The following is a 19,368-nucleotide window of genomic DNA, read 5'->3' on the forward strand; positions in this document are numbered from 1 at the left end:
AAACAAGTAAAGTATAAAATATAATACATAATAATGATATAGAGTAATTGAAGAGAACGTGTAGTCGGAATAATAATTTTGTATGAGAATATTCATATATTCTTGTTTTAACATGTTAGCCTCAAAATATCCAGCAGTTAATGACTGTTGAGAAAAAAATATTCTGCACGAAATTCCTTTATTCTGGCATAAAAAATTTTAGAATAATTGAAGTGACGCGAATAATTATTTTCCCAACGCTAACGTCCAAAAATGCAAATTTTTGATCAAAGGGAAGTAATTTTAACATAATTGTGTGACGAAAGTTGTTTCCCTTTGACCAGGAACTGACTTTTGTTTCCCCCCCCCCCCCCCCCCGCCATATTTCGTAAATTTTAATTTGTGGAATGATTGACGTTCAATGCGCTTTCCGTAGATATTTGAAGAGTTTACGTGATTAGTTAATTAAAGAAAAAAAAAAAATTCGAATCAATTTGGGGACTCGAATGTAAAACATTTGATTGAATAGGTATGAGGTATATGATTAAAATATATGATCCAATAATTAAAAAATTAATAATAGAAGTGATGAACTGAAATGCTGAACCCCCGATTTCAAACTTCCTTCCAGAGATGGGGGAAAATAATAAAAAACCTACCCAAGTGTTTGTGATTCTTGGACAAAATGTTCAGGATTTTTTAATTATCTCCCTTGTTTGACCGACCAAATTCACTCACAAGACTTTGGTCGGCCCAAAGCTATAGTAGAAGACACTTGCCCAAGGTGCCATGCAGTGGGACTGAACCTTGAACCATGTAGTTGGTAAGCAAGCTACTTACAACACAGCCACACCTGCACCTGGTGATTTGAAGTTCATGGTGTACCAACAAAATCCTGATTAAACTGACTAATAATCAAAAGCATTCCAGCTTTGACCATTTTGTAATTTCAAGAGTATTTTGGACTTTTCAATAATATTCTAAACACATCTTTCCCTTTCCAAGAACATAGGGTGTTATTTGAAAGAAATTTGGCTGGGGTTAATCCAACGTTTTAAACATAGGTGCAAGCATAGTTGTGTGATTATAACATGACATGGAAATAAACATTAACACACACACACACAAAAGCAGGCTTCCACACAATTTCTATCTCAGGATCAGTACCACTGTACAGCACCTAGTGCAAGTGTCTTATACAATAGCTCTGGACTGACCAATGACTTTAAATGAATTTGGTAGACAAGTACTGTGGAAGCCTGTTGTATATGTGTGTGTGTGTCCATGTTTATCACACTACCACCACTGCTTGACACTTGGTGTGAGCTTGTTCTTTTCCCTGTAACTGTGTGGTTCAGCATAAAAGACTTACTGAATAAGTACCAGACTTCAAAACATTAAATTCTGGGGTTAATTTGATTGACCCAAAACCCTTCAAGGTAATGCCTCAGCATGGCTACAGTTCATCACTGAAACAAGTTAAAGATAAATGATAGGTACTTTTCTTTTGTTGCATAAAACACATTATTATAAACAGTTTAAATATACATTCAGTTTCAACTTGATATACAGGAAATTACTATTTGTAAATCTCTCAATGAGAGATATTCGGCAACAGTTCTCTAGAATAAAGATTATTTGCCAACATAATATGGCAATCCTGGTTTAGGATGAATGTTGCTGTAATTTAGCCCCAGGAGACATCATCTCCAGCTGGTTATACAACACGATCTGTGTCATATATATATATATATATTTTTGAACAAGGGCATTTAGCCCCCTACCCCTACTCCCACCCCCCAACTCAGCTCAAAACAATATTTGTGTATCGCAATTTCTGAGCTGATGAAGGGAAATAACCTGGAAATCGCGATACACAGATATTGTTTTGAGCTGAGTGGGGGTACTAAATGCCCTTGTTCAAAAATATAAGAACACAGATCGTGTCGTATAGCCAGCTGGAGACGATGTCTCCTGGGGCTAAATTACAGCAACATTTGTCCTAAACCAGGATGTTATGTTGGCAAATAATCTTTACTTTTGACATACAGTGTTGGCCAAAAGTCACCTGACACTAAATCAAAACCATTTAATTCCAAGATTTATTTATGTTTAAAAACTAAATGAATTTAATAAAAGCATCTAAATATGAAACATGAAAATTGTTCAAACTGAAGTCCTTCTTGAGCGACACATTTTTCCATTTGAGTCTTTATACTTTGTAGAATTTTTGCTTTTATTTCCAAATCAATTCTTTTAACTGAGCGCCTCACCTTTATGTATCCTCTTTCCCAAATTATTATAAGATCCATGTGTCAAAAAAATGTGTTGCTAACTCCCTGTCTCAGTTCTCAGATATGTAGCATTGTGCCAATGTTGGAAGTTACTCATTATTAAATTCAAGTCAGCAAGCTGGCAGAAACAGCACACCAGGCGAAAAGTTTAGCGGTATTTCATGTCTTTATTCTGAATTCAAATTCTGCTGAGGTCGACTTTGCCTTTCATCCTTTCAGGGTCGATAAATTAAGTACCAGTTGCGTATTGGGTTCGACGTAATCGACTGGCTCCCACCCCAAAAATTTCAAGCCTTGTGCTTAGAAAAGATTATTAAATTAGACAGCTTTAACAAAATATTCATCATATTTACCATCTTCTAAAACAATTCTCAAATCAATTAAAATACAGTTGACATTTCTAACAATTTAAACTTGTATATTTTAACTATGAAGATGACACAGACTTGGCTGTGTGGTTGAGAAACTTGCTTCCCAACCATGTGGTCTCTAGTTCACTCCTATTGTGCAGCATCTTGAGCAAGTATCTTCTGCTACATCCCCTAACAGACCAAAGCCTTGACAGTGGATTTCATAGACAGAAACTAAAAGAAGGCAGTGAGCTGGCAGAAACGTTAGCACGCCGGGCGAAATGCTTAGCAGTATTTCATCTGCCGTTATGTTCTGAGTTCAAATTCCGCAGAGGTCGACTTTGCCTTTCATCCTTTCGGGGGCGATAAATTAAGTACCAGTTACGCACTGGAGTCAATGTAATCGACTTAATCCCTTTGTCTGTCCTTGTTTGTCCCCTCTATGTTTAGCCCCTTGTGGGCAATAAAGAAATAAGAAGCTAAAAGAAGCCAAAGTCTATATGTACTGCACAATGTCATCAACAATAACAAATGTAACTGCTGTCAGTACAGGATTGTATTACTGCTCTTAAAATTCATCTTTGAAGTGTCATAAAAGATTACACAGTATGTTTCTAATGAGCTGTGAACCATGACACCATACATTCATTAAGGAGAATAATTTCACATCACTGCAACTCACACTATTTCTTTGTCTATATAACTCACAACCACACATTCATAAATACATCAAAGAACTTTAATCAAACAAATCAACCCCAGTTCTTAGTTTTATTTTAATCTTGGTAATTGCTCTATTACAGTCTTTTGCTGAACCACTAGTTACACGGATGTAAACATACCAACACCAGTTGTCAAGCAGTGGCAAAGAACAAGCAGAGACACATATATACATATGTATGTATATATGTATGTATATATATATGTATGTATATATATGTATGTATATATATGTATATATATATATATATCATTCAACCACAGTAGTGGTTGAATATATTCGTAAGTCCACCATATTTCGTCAATCGCAGCAGCTTCACTAATTCAGTTCTCAACTAAATTGGTAACTGTTAACAGTTTTAAAGAGGACACTTCCTCAGCTACACTTTGGCATAAATAGTTTGAGATTTATTTCAGTAGAAAAACAGTTACATCAAAAATATATCAGGGCTAAAGGTGGGCAGTATTTATACTATTCATCTTCAATTAACATAAATTTTTTTTATTTTAAAATAAAAGTATACTTTTCTTAGGCTTAAATGATAGAAAAATGAATGAGGAATTCAGCATCGTTAATCGCATTGAACAAAAATTAGTAGAAAAAAACTTATGAGGTAAAATGTCATGAAATTTATTGTCAGTAAGTGAGGAAGTAAGTAACACCCCAATAATGTTAAGATAAGAATATATTTCTAAAATGAATGTTTACATTCTAACACAGCAAGGTGGCAGAAATGTTAGTGTGCTGGGTGAAATGCTTAGCAGTATTTTGTCTGTCTTTTCGTTCTGAGTTCAAATTCCACTGAGGTCAACTTTACCCTTCATGTATTTTTTTTTTAATAAAGTAATTTTTAATATGCTGTTGAATTAGGGTAAGTTTAACTTTTATGATTAATTTTCTCTTTCTACTTTTTTTGCTTTTCCTTTTCAGTTGCTTTACTTTTCTTTTTAGTTAATTATTTAATCAGGCTAGTTCATTAATTTGTGATATGCTTCAGATATGTGCATCTAAATTTATTGGGGCAGGAATATAGTCATTTTTGGCTGTGTCTCTATGAGCAGACCTGAAGACATGTAGTAAGGCTGTCCACAAAAGGCACTGGTTAAAAGTGCTTATATTCTAAATTTATCTTTTAAATTTCAAAATTAATTAAAAGGGATTTTTCATAAATCAAATTTATATTAATGGGGTGTAGGTAATTTTAACTTGTGTATATCTGATATGCTTTTATAATTACTGTTGTATTGAATAATTATTGATACATCTAGATTAGCAGCAGTCAGTGCTATTATCACCAACTCAAAATCTAGGTTACTTAAGGTGAGAATGGTAACTGATGGTTTTGGGGTCTTGTTGTTTGCAACTTTTGGTGAGCGATGATGCAACCAACAAGATGGTAAAATTCCCTGCCATTAATTTGGTGCAGATGGGTAATAGCAAATAATTCAATCACAACATATATTTAACTTAAACATGAAAAAAACTGAAATATTATCATCACTTCCATGGAAAAATTGAAATATTATCTTTCAGTATTTTATAAGTTTAAATCTTTAATTATTAATTGACACATTATCTTATAACAGCAATGCCTCGAAAAATCATGAATTACATAAAAAAATGTGAGCATGAAAAGTAATATTCTTAAGATTATAAACCTGGAAAAGTATAGGACAAGTTATTACACCTGGAAAAGTATAGGACAAGCTATTTCTTCTAGTAAAGTAAAGAATAAGAAACATTTTACTTAAAATATTGCAGCTAAAATTAAAATTTGAATATTAAAAATTATTTTATTATAGTTTACAAATAACATTATACTTATTTAAGTAGAGTTTGGCTAATTTACTACCTTAAATACAGAAAAAAGTGACTAATTAGATAAACTTTTATCCGTCAAGCTGAACAGTTTTGTACAATAAATTTAAAAGATGAGAACTGTAAAGGGATAAATTAGAAGAACTGGCATTCTCTGCTGCAATATTTTAAGTAAAAAGTTTCTTATTCTTTACTTTACTAGAAGTAATAGCTTGTCCTATACTTTTCCAGGTGTAATAACTTGTCTTTTACTTTTCCAGGTTTATAATCTTAAGAATATTACTTTTCATGCTCACATTTTTTTATGTAATATATATATATATAATGGGCTTCATTTAATTTCCATCTACCAAATTCACTAAGACTTCAGTCAGCCTGAGGCTATAATAAAACACTTGCCCAAGGTACCACGCAGTGAGACTGAACCCAGAACCACATGATGTTGGGAAGCAAACTTCTTACCACACAGCCACATATTACTTTCAATATCTAACCCCATCTTAAGTCCTTTGAGAGTAGCTTTTACTTCATAATTAATCTTTCATTATATATATAACACAAATGCAGGAGGGTGTTTCCCAAGCAATATGCCACAATTCAGTGAAGTCATTGCCACAAATAAAAGATATAGTTTCTTTCATAATAATCAAGCAACTAAATGTTAACAATAACTTCTGACACAGAAATCAACAGAAATGCCTTTTACTTTCAGTATCATTGCATTTATTTCAATTATAAGTTTATATACGTACAAAATATGCTGTCCTTTTACTGCCATATGGTTTCTCTCCTAAGTTAATCATTTTGAATTTGTAAGATGCCAATCCTGGTCAAAAACTGCCAAAGGCAACAACAAAGCTGTAGTTTTAAAATATATAGGTATCTCATATGATGTAGTTTTTTTATTCTTTACAAACAATACACAATGCTTCAAGCGAACTACAATACTCTCCTAAGTAGTTCACATTTTATAGTTTTATGAATTGATTTTAACTGTGATAGTCTAACACTGCCAGCAGTGGTCACAGTCAATGAGTGAAAATGGGAAGCACCAGAACCAGTATTTATTTATACCAGACTAAATTCTTCAACACTGGCTTAACGTTAGTATATACATATTTTTAATAACATTAATGAATGTAGTTCTATATTTAAGAGATGAGGAATTATTTACATTATTTACATTTGACGGATATTTGTCCTCATCTTGTTTGTTGTTAACACAACGTTTCGGCTGATATACCCTCCAGCCTTCGTCAGCGACCTGATTAATAATAATAATAATAATAATAATAATAATAATATAATAATAATAGTAACATCGTTAGGAATGAGAACCCAGGTTTGAAATTTCCACAAGACACCTGACGAAGGCTGGAGGGTATATCAGCCGAAACGTTGTGTTAACAACAAACAAGATGAGGACAAATATCCGTCAAATGTAAATAATGTAAATAATGTAATTAATGAATGTGTTTTGTAATTTGGTTGAATGGTTGCAAAAGAAAGGCAGAAATGTTGAGGGGTTTAATTTTAGCTGAAGTTTATTCAGTCAAAAATGACTCCATAACTTAATTAGCAACAAGAAAAAGGCTGTTTGATTAACTTTAGCTAAGATTGCACAATAATTTGCAAATGGAAAGTGTTTCATTGTCATTATAGTTAATGACACAATCAATGCTACAGTTAAGTATAACTGATGCTATTATCTGTTACATAATATTTAATTAGATATAATGATATAATTAGTAACATATGTATGATGTTATACTTTGTCACATATTGTTTATATTATAATTTGTGCAATAGCTATAGTTAACGTGTTTTACATAATAATTAATGATTTCATTATATGAAACTGATGCTATTTTTAGTTACATAACAGCTGATGTTATGGTCTGTTACACAATAGCTAATGAAACAATTTTTTTCTTCCACTGACACAAGCCACAGATATGTAGAAAAAGGGATACAGTTGACTGAATTAATTGCAATACATAGCTAAAACTTATTGTATCAACTCTAGAAGGATGGAATGGAAAGCTGACCATGGTAAGATAAGAACTGAAAATACAGGATGTTGAAGTAATCACTCGACCAATTCTGGCAATTCACAGCCTTGACAGAAGTAAATAATGACTAGAAATGAAAGAAAGACAAAACAATGTTTTATAATAATTACTATTCTGTCCCTTAACAATTCTGTTAAGGTTACTTGGTAGTTTAATAATGTTGACATCTTCAGTTTTTAAAGAGAGATGGCCAGGAAAAAGATGAGATTTCAATTTTATGAGAATATTCAATATTTAATTAGTAATGTTTCACAGAAACTTGGGTGACAACCTGTACACTGTGTTGTAGAGATGCAGAATAGCATTGTGTGGAATGAGATAATTGGGCGCAGCTGTTTGGAGCTGATGATTTGGTACAGGCTGATTGGGCATTCTGTCTGTTTTGTTGACACTACGTTGTGGCAATGGAAACAAACACACACACATACACATGCATCAAGAAATATACACACATTGTGAGAAAGAGGGAGGGAGAGAGAGACATTACTATTTATTGATTGAACACGATTAACATAAGCACTTTCTCTCTCCTCATACACATAAAGAAATACGTTCACATACATAAAACACAGGGAGTGGACAAAGAGAGGAAAGATTAACCCATTAGCATTCAGATTACTCTGTGAAATGTAATGCTTATTTATTCACATCGTTTTCAATTAATCACACAATACCTCATAGTTTTGGAATGTCCATTCAGATGCCAGTGCCACTTAACGAGCACCCATGCCAGCGCTGTGAAAACACATCTGTGCCAATGCTATGTAAATGCACCCGTACCAGTGGCACGTAAAAGGCACCCAGCACACTCTGCTAAGTGGTTGGTGTAAAGAAGGGCATCCAGCCATAGAAACCACGCCACAACAGACAGTTGGAGTCTGGACAGCACCCTGCTAGCCAACTCTATGTCAAACTGTCCAACCCATGCCAGCATGGAGAGCAGATGTTAAACGATGATGATGATGAGTGTTTATTTTTGGAGTGACATTGTAGGATGGGTGTAAGAGGTCAGATCTGGCCAGTTTGAATATAAAACACGTAGAATATTTGGGCCAGATCTGGCCAGTTTAAATGCTAAAGGTTGATGTCAAATAAGTCAGTGCCAAATCAGTGACGTCAAGTAAGTGGTGCCAAAATGCTTATGCCAAAACAGCTCATATCCACTACTGTGTACACACACACTGTAAATAACAATATATTATGTGAATATTTTTAGGGCTGTTAACAAGGAACTCAAGAAGCAACTGGTCAGTTTGCGACCCGTATTGTTGATACCAACATGATGCATGATTCTGAAAACATTTGATAAGTTCTACATTTTTATAATGTGATGAGTTGATCAAAACTTCTTTAAAATAATCTTGGAGATGAATTTGCTCGGCATGTGATTTGATCTGAGACTGTGTTGAAACCAAAGCAATTTTAGTGTCAAAGGCACATATTGACCATCCAAAAACTCATAGTGTCAAACAATTTTGACACTAAATAATAAATGTTTAAGTGAAGTTAATAGTTTTGGTGTGTTTTGTGAATGGGCAATGTGAGTCTTTCATGCTGCATTTGTCTTTGGAACAACACTTTGATTAAAATTTCAAGGACAAAAAAATCTCCCTAAAATTGCATTTCAAAACAGTTGTAAATTTGAGTAAATGAATTCAAACTTTAGCAGACACAGTCTGCTAAGAGCAAAAAAAAAAAGAAAAAAAAAAGAATGTGAGTGATTCTTTTTTTGTTAAATCTACTTTGGTAACGCGTTATTTCAACTTCTGAAAAGCATTTGTAATTCATATGATAGAATAAGGGTTGTTAACGATATCTATGACCAATACTTTGTAATGGCTGTTCTAGTTGTATTTTAGGATTTCACAACCAAATGATAAATCAAATCTATTCAGTTTCTTCCTTTACAAAACGTCTAGTATGTGTGGAGGTCACATCTAGTTTCATGTTTGTCTCATTCATTACTACCTGAAACAATTTTTCTATATATCCCTTCTGAAATGAATTTTGAACTGAATCCTGGATCTTCAACAAAATATTACAGAAAACTATCTGAAATATAATTTCAATATTTTCCATTTTCAGTCAACCAAACACTGGCTATCAAGGTCCTGAGTTGTTAAAAGTAATTCTTTTACACTTTACTGTTTTAACATTTTGGGTAAAATTCAGCAAAAAAGAAAAAAAATTACTTATTCAATCTAATCTCAATTATTCCATATAACACACTATGCACATTACATAGTGTGTTATCCCACATAACTCATTCTATGTTATTTCATATAACATACAGTATAGTATCTGTCATTCTATATAACTTACTATGTCGTATCTATTATATCATATAGCACACTACATAGTATTTATGATGTCATAACACACTACATAGTAATCGTTATATAATATATAGTGTCTATCAGCTCATATAGCAAACTACACGGTATGTTATATAACACAATATATACTGTCTATTCTCTCTTAAAACACACTATACAGTATGTTATCCTTCATAACACATCATATAGTATCTGTTAAAGCATATATCACACTGGTTAGTTTTCCACAATCATTACTGAGCCAAAGTCTCTTTAATATGAATAAATTTATGTTTCTTCAGATTACTTTTAATTGAAAATGCTTTTCCACAGATTTCACAGTGGAATGGTTTCTCTCCTGTATGAACCAATTCATGCTTTTTTAAGTCACTTTTTGATGAAAACGTTTTAGTACAGGTTTCACAGGGATAGGGTTTTACACCTGTATGAGTTAATTTATGGGTTTTTAAATTAGCATTTTGTAAGAATTCTTTACCACATGTGTCACATTTATAAGGTCTCTGTCCTGTGTGAACCAGTTTATGTTTTGAAAGGTAGCCTCTACATGTGAATGCTTTACCACAGATTTCACAATAGTGGGTCTTTTCTACACTGTGGATTGCTTGATGGTTACGTAGGTAATATTTCTTTGTGAATGCTTTACCACAAATTTCACAGTGGTGTGGTTTCTCATTGGAGTGAGTTGCCTTATGATTACGTAGACAATCTTTCCTTGCAAATGCTTTCCCACAAATTTCACAAGAGAATGATTTATCTCCTGTGTGAGTTCGAATATGTTCAGTTAAGTGTGAAATATATAAAAACCCTTTCCCACAAACCTCACAGCTGTATGGTTTTGCTCCCGTGTGAGTCCTTATATGTTCAGTCAAATGAGTTATCCGTAAAAATCTTTTATCACAAATATCACAGTGAAAAGGTCTCTCCCGTGTATCAATCATGTCCTCCATTATCTTGATATATTTTCTCATGGATTCACATCAGCAATCACAATGATATAATATATTCATCTTTTCTTATTGCTATGCCAAGGAAGAGAAATTGGTCTCAAGGAAGCTCCATTTTTCATTTTCAACATTTAAATTTAATTTTTTTTTTCTCTCACAGTATATAAACAGAGAACATCTTTCTTTGAAATCAGCTTTTCATTACAGGAAAATTTCCTGAAATACAACAAAACTATTGTCAGTTAAACAATATAACATTAAAAAGTGTGAAATTAGAAATAGTTAGTTTTAATTTACTTTTGATTTCAAAAAGAACTGAACTGAAAGTATTTTTAATTCATTTTTAACTTGTTAGAAAGAGTGAACTACAGCAACATGAGATGAAGTTATCTTCTCAAGTCATGCAAAGTCATAAGGGCCAGTTTCTGGGTTTCCTGGCATGTAAATTCCCCCGTCTGGACAGGAAGCTGGCCTGTCACAGGATTACTCATTTTTGCCAGCTGAGTGAACTGTAGCAACATGAAATGAAGTGTTTCGCTCATGAACACAATGTGTTGCCTGGTCCAGGAATCGAAAACACAATCTTACAGTCATGACCCTAACACCCTAACCACTAAGCCATGCGCCTCCACAAATGAGTGAAACTAGGTCTTTGATCATGGATCTGAAGATCAGTGTTGGCCAAGAGTAAAAACAAGATATTTATCTAAATAAATATTTCTGTCAGTGTCATTAAAGAAACATATATACAAAATAAATTTCTTAACTCAAGTCTATATTTTGCATATAGCAATGTAAAAAATGTCTGCTTGTTTCAAATGGAACTTTGCAACAGCAAGCAGAAATGGGGGCTTCTATGGAGTCATTAGATCTCCAAAAAATAGAAGCCAACCTATCCTTAAATCACACATCAACTTCTAAAAAGCAGGACACATCAGATAATGTAGTCCATTCCAAACTCAGGCAACTATCTTAAATTATTGGTCTGCTCTCACTAACCATATATCTAGTGTATAGTTTTGTAAAACCTTCATTGTCATTTTGCTTCAATCATCGTCGTTTAACGTCCGCTTTCCATGCTAGCATGGGTTGGACGATTTAACTGAGGACTGGTGGACCAGGAGGTGACACCAGGTTCCAATCTGATTTGGCAGAGTTTCTACAGCTGGATGCCCTTCCTAACGCTAACCACTCCGAGAGTGTAGTGGGTGCTTTTACGTGCCACCGGCACGAGGGCCAGTCAGGCGGGTACTGGCGACGGCCACGCTCGAAATGGTGTCTTTTACGTGTCACCTGCACAGTCAAAAATAGTTTCAAATGAACTGTGACATAAAATTAAATTGGTAAATTAAGATCTTGAAACTTGAGGAGCTTAAAAATATATAACTGTCCTGTGAAAGACTAATAACAAATGCAAATTGTCGTCTTTATGGAGTCGTTTAGCTGTGGTCAGCCCTGACAGAGCAGACATGTAAGGCATTCCAAGCATGTCATCCAATCTTTTTTTTAAGACAGTAGTGTATAATACGAAGGAACTTGGCTACTATTTTCGGCATGTCAGGCGACCATGCAGGAGCTCTCAGAGTTGGGATTCTTCTAGTTTAAAACTGCCACCAATGCAAGATGTTGCAGTGGAATTAAACCAGAAACCACAAAGCTGCAGAATCAACTTAATAATAACTGTGCCTAAAATCAAAAAGATGAGATAGTCACGGTTGGAATGCCTTTTGATATCATAGGTGTATATTTAGAACTTAAGCTAAACAAATGACACAATATTATGTCTTCATACAGTCTCAGTTTTCACACATATCTAAGTGTTTCTCTCCACCTTCACACAACAATAAAAACAATCTCTCTCTCTTCTCTGTCTTCACACAACATTAAAAGTAATATCCTCTTCTCTTTCTTTACATGTCACTAAATAATGTCTTCACATAGCACTAAACAATGCCTTTCTTTCTCTCCTGGTCTTCATACTACAGTAAATAATCTCTGTATTCACATACTTAATGTGTGTGTCTCTCTCTCCCTCTCTCTTCACAACACTAAATAATCTCTCTCTTTTTCTATATATATGTAATTAAATAAAGGTTCTCGCTCTCTGTCCTCGCTTAACACTAAATACTCTATCTTCACAACACAGGATTCAAACAGGCAACAGTAATTAACATGTGCAAGCTACCAGCTAACGGAGGAGCCTCTATGTGGCTTTTCGACCAGCTAGAAAAGGCAGCTAAATTACCTTCAAAACAAACTTATACAGAGAACAATTATTGTCACGCCTTCGATCTTCGATCTATTCGATCAGAACTGACCTGGAGCGAGTCAACAACATCCAGCATCAATTCACAGCAACAATCGACAACAGAGCTTAACTTGCTTCAAGCTTCTCACTTTCTTCTTCTTTATAATTCATCATAACCCAAGAGCAACACATACCTTTTAGATCCTACCGAACTGTTTCTAAATTGTAAATAATCACTAGAGTCCACTTCACGTTCCCTCAATCTTGTGAAGACAGCGTGTTATGGCTGACCGGAAGTACAGCCAAAACGAATTGATAAACGCTAACACAGCTGACATAAATACTCGGTTAGTCATCCCTTACCATTCTATTTACGTTTTCACATCTGAGATGTTATATAAGAATCTTAAACCAATGCCGGTTGTTGGTTGGTACTTATTTTGTCGACCTTGAGTGGAGGCACAATGGACCAATGGTTAGGGCAGCGGACTCGTGGTTTCGATTCCCAGACCGGGCGTTTTGAGTGTTTATTGAGCGAAAACACCTGAAGCTCCACGAGGCTCCGGCAGGGGATGGTGGCGAACCCTGCTGTATTCTTCCACCACAACTTTCTCTCATTCTTACTTCCTGTTTCTGTTGTGCCTGTAATTCGAAGGGTCAGCCTTGTCACACTGTGTCACGCTGAATATCCCCGAGAACTACATTAAGGGTACACGTGTCTGTGGAGTGCTCAGCCACTTGCACGTTAATTTCACGAGCAGGCTGTTCCGTTGATCGGATCAACTGGAACCCTCGTCGTCATAACCGACGGAGTGCCAGCCTGTCGACCTTGAAAAGATAAACAACAAAGTTGACCTCGAGGAGGTTTGAACTCTGAAAATAAAGAACAACAATTAAATACCGCAAGGCATTTTTTTTTCCAACGCTCTACTGATTCTGCCCAATCTTGTGTTCAATTTGGTGGGTCTTTTTTAAAATTTTTTAAGTGATTATCTTTTGCTTTTCTTTCTTCTATAGTCACAAGGTCTGAGATTTTGTGGGGTGGGGCTATTTGGTTACATCGGCCTCAGTGCTCAGCTGATACATATTTTATCGGTCCCAAAAGATGAAAGGCAAAGTCGACCTCGGCGACAGTTGAATTCAAAAAAAGTAAAATTCGGAAGAAATACCACTAAGCATTTTGTCCGGCTTGCAGCCTTTTTTTAAATGACTTAATGGTTGCAAGACCTGCTCAAAAAAATTGGAGATATTATAACCTACTTTGGAGAGAGAGAATTTAGTGTTGCATGAATAGAGTGCAGGAAATACAGTATTACGAGAGGAGAGAGATTCCTAAGTGATGTGTGAAGAAAAAGAGAGAGAGAGAGAGATTTGGTATTGTGCACAGATACAGAGAAAAGGGAAGAAACATTACTTGATGCTGAGACAAACGAGAAGATTTAAAGTGGGAATACAAATATATAAATGAATAGCGTCGGCAAAAGGAAGGTTTTTTGCCAAACAAGATACTGAGTGCAATGAAAACGGCATTTTCATGTGTATTTATGTATGCCTCTCTGTGTGTTCATCGCCCGCACGCGTGGTGTAATGTAAGCAAAGGAAACAGGAGGGATCAAAATAAAGATCTACTCTTTTACTTGTTTCGGTCATTTGACTGCGGCGATGCTGGAGCACCGCCTTTAGTCGAGCAAATCGACCCCAGGACTTATTCTTTGTAAGCCTAGTCTCTTTTTGCCGAACCGCTAAGTTACGAGGACGTAAACACACCAGCATCGGTTGTCAAGCGATGTTGAGGGGACAAACACATACATATATACGACGGGCTTCTTTCAGTTTCCGTCTGCCAAATCCACTCACAAGGCTTTGGTTGGCCCAAGGCTATAGTAGAAGACACTTGCCCAAGGTGCCACGCAGTGGGACTGAACCCGGAATTATGTGGTTGGTAAGCAATCTACTTACCACACAGCCACATCTACTAGGACGTGAAAAGCATGAGCTGTAGAATTTTGTCTCAAAGAAAAATCTGTCTGAAAAAATGTGAAGCTGAGCCCCAAGTGACATCAGCCGACTATTGGACACAGTTTTTCAGCGTGATTTCTCAAACTCAGTGGTAAATATTTTCTTTATCATCTGGATTTGAGCCAGAACTTATGTTCCTATAAGAAAACAGCAAACAATGCATTTACTGGTGTGTAATGAAGCTTGCCAAGCTGGAATTAGTTTAGTATAAGCACACGAAGCAGTGATGATAAAAAAAAAAGACGTGTACTTTTATATTTAACACATTCTTGTACACTGAAATGTGAATGGTACTTGCTGTAGGATTTTGTCTCAGAGAAAATTTTCTCCTATTAGGTTTTGTTTGTAAAAACATTCAGCCGAGTTCCAGGTAACATCAGACGACCAAACACAGTGTAGATTACATATAATCTGAGGTAGTGTATGTAAACAGATCATCTGTATGCATGAGGTAGTGAGATGAAGAGAAAGAGTTGGGAAAGAGGCATATGGAGGACTATAAGATAAGTAGAATGAAAAGTCTAAGCACTTTGATAGAATTAAAACTTATAAAGAGGTAAATGCTGGTTGTAGTACACTGAACTTTTTTCAGCCCATTCTTACCCCAAATGCTATACTTTCAGAACAAGCCCCTCCCTGCTAATTACATCTCTTTTTGGTAACAAAAGCTGTCCACTACTTCTAGTGAGGCATCCGGGTATTTAAGAAAATTCTTTTCCTGTGTATTCATAATACTCCAGTGCATTTATCACATTTGAAGTTTACATACTCTGTTAGTTTGCCTGTGACTCCAATACACCTTTTGTGTGTCCATAGTTTGCAGTGGGTAAGCACATGGAACTACACTCTTTCTACATATAGAGCAAGGCCGTTTCTCAGACGATACCAAAATCCTGTCTTCTTTCCCACTTGCTAAAATCTTTCATAATTGCTAAGTTCAAACTAAGAGCCCTTGTGTCTAGGTCTAGTTTTTCTAACTGGAATTTCTATTCTGATTCTCCTATAAATTCAGCTATGAGAAATAGATCATCAGCTTCGTCGTTCCTAGAGACATTCAGTCTTAGCGTTTCTTGGATGGCTTGTAGAGATGAACTGGTGAGCACTGAGTACTGAAATGGATGGATTCCTGCCCACATACCAAATTCATCATCGTTACTCTCGGCTTGGTTGGGGTTTTACGCCATCTACATGTCTATAGCCTTAAGTAGGCTGTTTCATAAAAATTCCATTGTCATCTATGCTATAGGTTTCTAAACATTTCTCCTTATGGCCATATGCCTCAATTAGAATTTCTGTAAATCTATTCCCAATTGCAGAATCCTTTATTTTCCACATCGTCTTTTGTTTGTCTGCCTCACTCTGATTGTGAAGTCACCAACTACTAAACTATTATGTGTAGTGCGTTCTACACCAGGAAAGGTTTTGATATTTACAATGACCCTATTGTCCAGTTTCCTGGTGAAAAGGTAATCTGACTTGTGGGTACACTAGATTATTAGTAGGTAATGAGATGGTTAGCTCATCTCCTGAATTGTGTTTCGCAAATTGTTAGATCAGTTACATCGCAGAACTCTAGAAGCTTTATACCATCTACATTACTTGAATCATATCCATGTGTATCAAAGAAGTCCTCAATCAGGACTAACATGTCCTTTCAAGTCACCAGCCATGATGAAATTGCTGTCAATCATTAGTCTACAGAAAGGTCTCATTGAAGTGGTCTCTCTATCAATTCCATTTGTGGGCCAGTACAAAGATAATGATCGCTGTCAAGTTGCCTATAACTAGTCCCAGTTTAATTATCTTATTTGCACACCCTGACTACCTCAATTACTTTTTCATTTTCAGCAGGCAGTATGCCTACTCCACCCTTGCTGTTATAACTACTCACCCAGAAGAATTTATTTTGCTTCCTCTACCTGTGAGTATTTTGGATGAGGACCTTTTCCATCTTACCTTTTGCAAACAGCACAAATCCATTCGTCTCCACTCAGTGCTTCTACGATCGCACCAGACCCACATTTCATCGCCCTTGTGTTTATGGTTGCACCCCTAAAATTTCGAAATGTACTGAAAGAGAGGATATATCTTTGGTGGGAAGAGTGTTTGCTTGTTGCTCCATAACTACTTGACGACATTTGCACCAGTGAAGAATAAGAAACGTTGTGTCAGTTTGCCAGCAGATGGTAGATTAACAGAGATTATTACATGCCTTCCCATTTAGTTTGCCACTATCTATTTATTCATTCAACACTCGCTAATTCTGCCACCAAAGTTGTAGCTTACAACTATTATCAATAAATAATAAATGTTTCTAATGTTGTTAACATTACTAGTGTTATGAGTGTTTGCTATGATTTTTTTTTTTACCATCATTGACAGCATGCTGATGTAGAAACTGTGGCTGGTACATGAAGCAATATGATCTCTGACAGTTACAGAAGCTTTTTACTTATCGAAGAAGAGAAAAAAGATTTTCAGTATAGGTGGAGAAAGTGGGGCTGAGTTTGCACATCATAAACCCCAAACTAGGAGAGAAAAATATTCAAAAGAACAGGAGCATATCAAAAAGAGCAGATGTAACATATTAGAATGTGAAGTAGTGAATGAGCATGGTAATATGAAAGATAGGAAAACAAATTTGGTGCTTATCTTAGCATCTCTTCACTAATTGGAAATGGTTGTCAGTAAAGTCAAATAGAGCTAAAATAACCCTCTGTATGTTATATTATATCTTATACTCTCTTTTACTTGTTTCAGTCATTTGACTGCAGCCATGCTGGAGCACCGCCTTTAGTTGAGCAGATCGACCCCAGGACTTATTCTTTGTAAGCCTAGTACTTAGTCTATTGGTCTCTTTTGCCAAACTGCTAAGTTACGGGGACGTAAACACACCAGCATCGGTTGTCAAGCGATGTTGGGAGGACAAACACAGACACACATATATATATATATATATATATATATATATACGACAGGCAATGCTGTTCTGTACTGTTGGAGTAATTACTGTCAAAAGGTGCCTGAATTATTGTGATCTCAAATTGACAACTAATGAAAGGAATTCTTCAATACAAGTTATATATAGGTGCAGGAGTGGCTGTGTGGTAAGTAGCTTGCTTACCAACCACATGGTTCCAGGTTCAGTCCCACTGCGTGGCACCTTGGGCGTCTTCTACTATAGTTTAACTCTATATGGCTTGTGAGCATGAGTGCTTTCCTTCAAATCCACTTTTATGCTTCTGGGGTTAATATAATCGATTATAACCTAGAAGGCAGTGCAACGCTATTACTAAGTAAAGAAAGAGTTAAGAATCCTTCCATTTGAAAGCACATCCTCAATGTAACAAGCACTATCTTGACAAAAGCTGCTCTTACTCTTCAAAATCAGAAAATACTTTATCACCCAACAACTGTTAACCCTTCACAAGGCACAGGAAATACCCACAATGCAATACTGCTTCTACATTTGGAATAGGGCTAACACAACTAATAGGTAATTTAGTTTAGCTCCCAGTCAGCCCTAACTGAGCAAACCTATGATTAAAAGCATCCTGGTTATTTATTTTTTTTATTCAGGTAACATATCTTTAGTCGAGCAAATCGACCCCGGGATTTATTCTTTGTAAGCCTAGTACTTATTCTAACGGTCCCTTTTGCCAAACCGCTAAGTGACGGGGACATAAACACACCAGCATCGGTTGTCAAGCAATGCTAGGGGGACAAACACAGACACACACACACACACACACACACATATATATATATATATATATATATATATATATATATATATATATATATATATATATATATATATATATATACGATGGGCTTCTTTCAGTTTCCGTCTACCAAATCCACTCACAAGGCTTTGGTCGGCCCGAGGCTATAGTAGAAGACACTTGCCCAAGATGCCACGTAGTGGGACTGAACCTGGAACCATGTGGTTGGTAAGCAAGCTACTTAGCACACAGCCACTCCTGCGCCTATACTGTGTGTATCATTAACTTTTTTATTCATTGAAGCTGTGTCTGCCTTGACAACTCATGTCATTGGATGACAAATGTTTAGCAATTCATCTGAAATTGGTTAAATCTTAACAAGGCAAATCATAATTCAATCCCAAATTACATACATATAGAGTTGCTTTAATTATATAATCATAACAATGACTCTATAGTTTAACTCTTTTTTTTTCGTGGGTTAATGATACATCAAGTAGCCCTCTAAATATGCAGTCCCAAAAGCAGTTTCAATAAGATTGGTATTGAAAATTTTAACCCAGACAACACAAATACAGCTACTAATTACTAATACTCTTTTATTTGTTTCAGTCATTTGACTGTGGCCATGCTGGAGCACCACCTTTAGTCGAGCAAATCGACCCCGGGACTTATTCTTCGTAAGCCTAGTACTTATTCTATCGATCTCTTTTGCCGAACTAAGTGACGGGAACATAAACACACCAGCATCGGTTGTCAAGCAATGCTAGGGGAACAAACACAGACACACACACACACATATATATATATATATATCATCATCATCATCATCATCATCATTTAACGTCTGCTTTCCATGCTA

General features: G+C 35.6%; 1 protein-coding gene across 3 annotated transcripts; it reads right to left on the reverse strand.

Moving 5' to 3' along the window:
- Positions 1–5,862: 5,862 nt before the first annotated feature.
- On the reverse strand, positions 5,863–17,098 carry LOC106869801 (uncharacterized). 3 transcript variants are annotated; one of them, XM_014915662.3, is made up of 2 exons: positions 12,957–17,098; positions 5,863–10,730 (listed from the first exon to the last, which is right to left on the reverse strand). In XM_014915662.3, the coding sequence occupies exon 2, from the start codon at positions 10,536–10,538 to the stop codon at positions 9,804–9,806; it is 735 nt and encodes a 244-aa protein (XP_014771148.1). In that variant the 5' UTR covers positions 10,539–10,730; positions 12,957–17,098; the 3' UTR covers positions 5,863–9,803. The 3 variants fall into 3 exon arrangements, with proteins under 3 accessions (XP_014771148.1, XP_089209789.1, XP_089209788.1); XM_089353663.1 differs by having other exon boundaries at positions 6,689–10,730; positions 12,833–17,089; XM_089353662.1 differs by having other exon boundaries at positions 6,689–10,730; positions 12,760–17,089.
- Between the last annotated feature and the right edge of the window lie 2,270 nt (positions 17,099–19,368).

Source organism: Octopus bimaculoides, chromosome 6 (genome assembly GCF_046866305.1).
Source record: "Octopus bimaculoides isolate indiv1 chromosome 6, ASM4686630v1, whole genome shotgun sequence".
NCBI lineage: Eukaryota > Metazoa > Mollusca > Cephalopoda > Octopoda > Octopodidae > Octopus > Octopus bimaculoides.

Coding starts and splice junctions, on each gene's coding strand:
- LOC106869801 (XM_014915662.3), bottom strand. CDS start 10,538: ATGAGAAAATATATCAAGATAATGGAGGACATGATTGATACACGGGAG.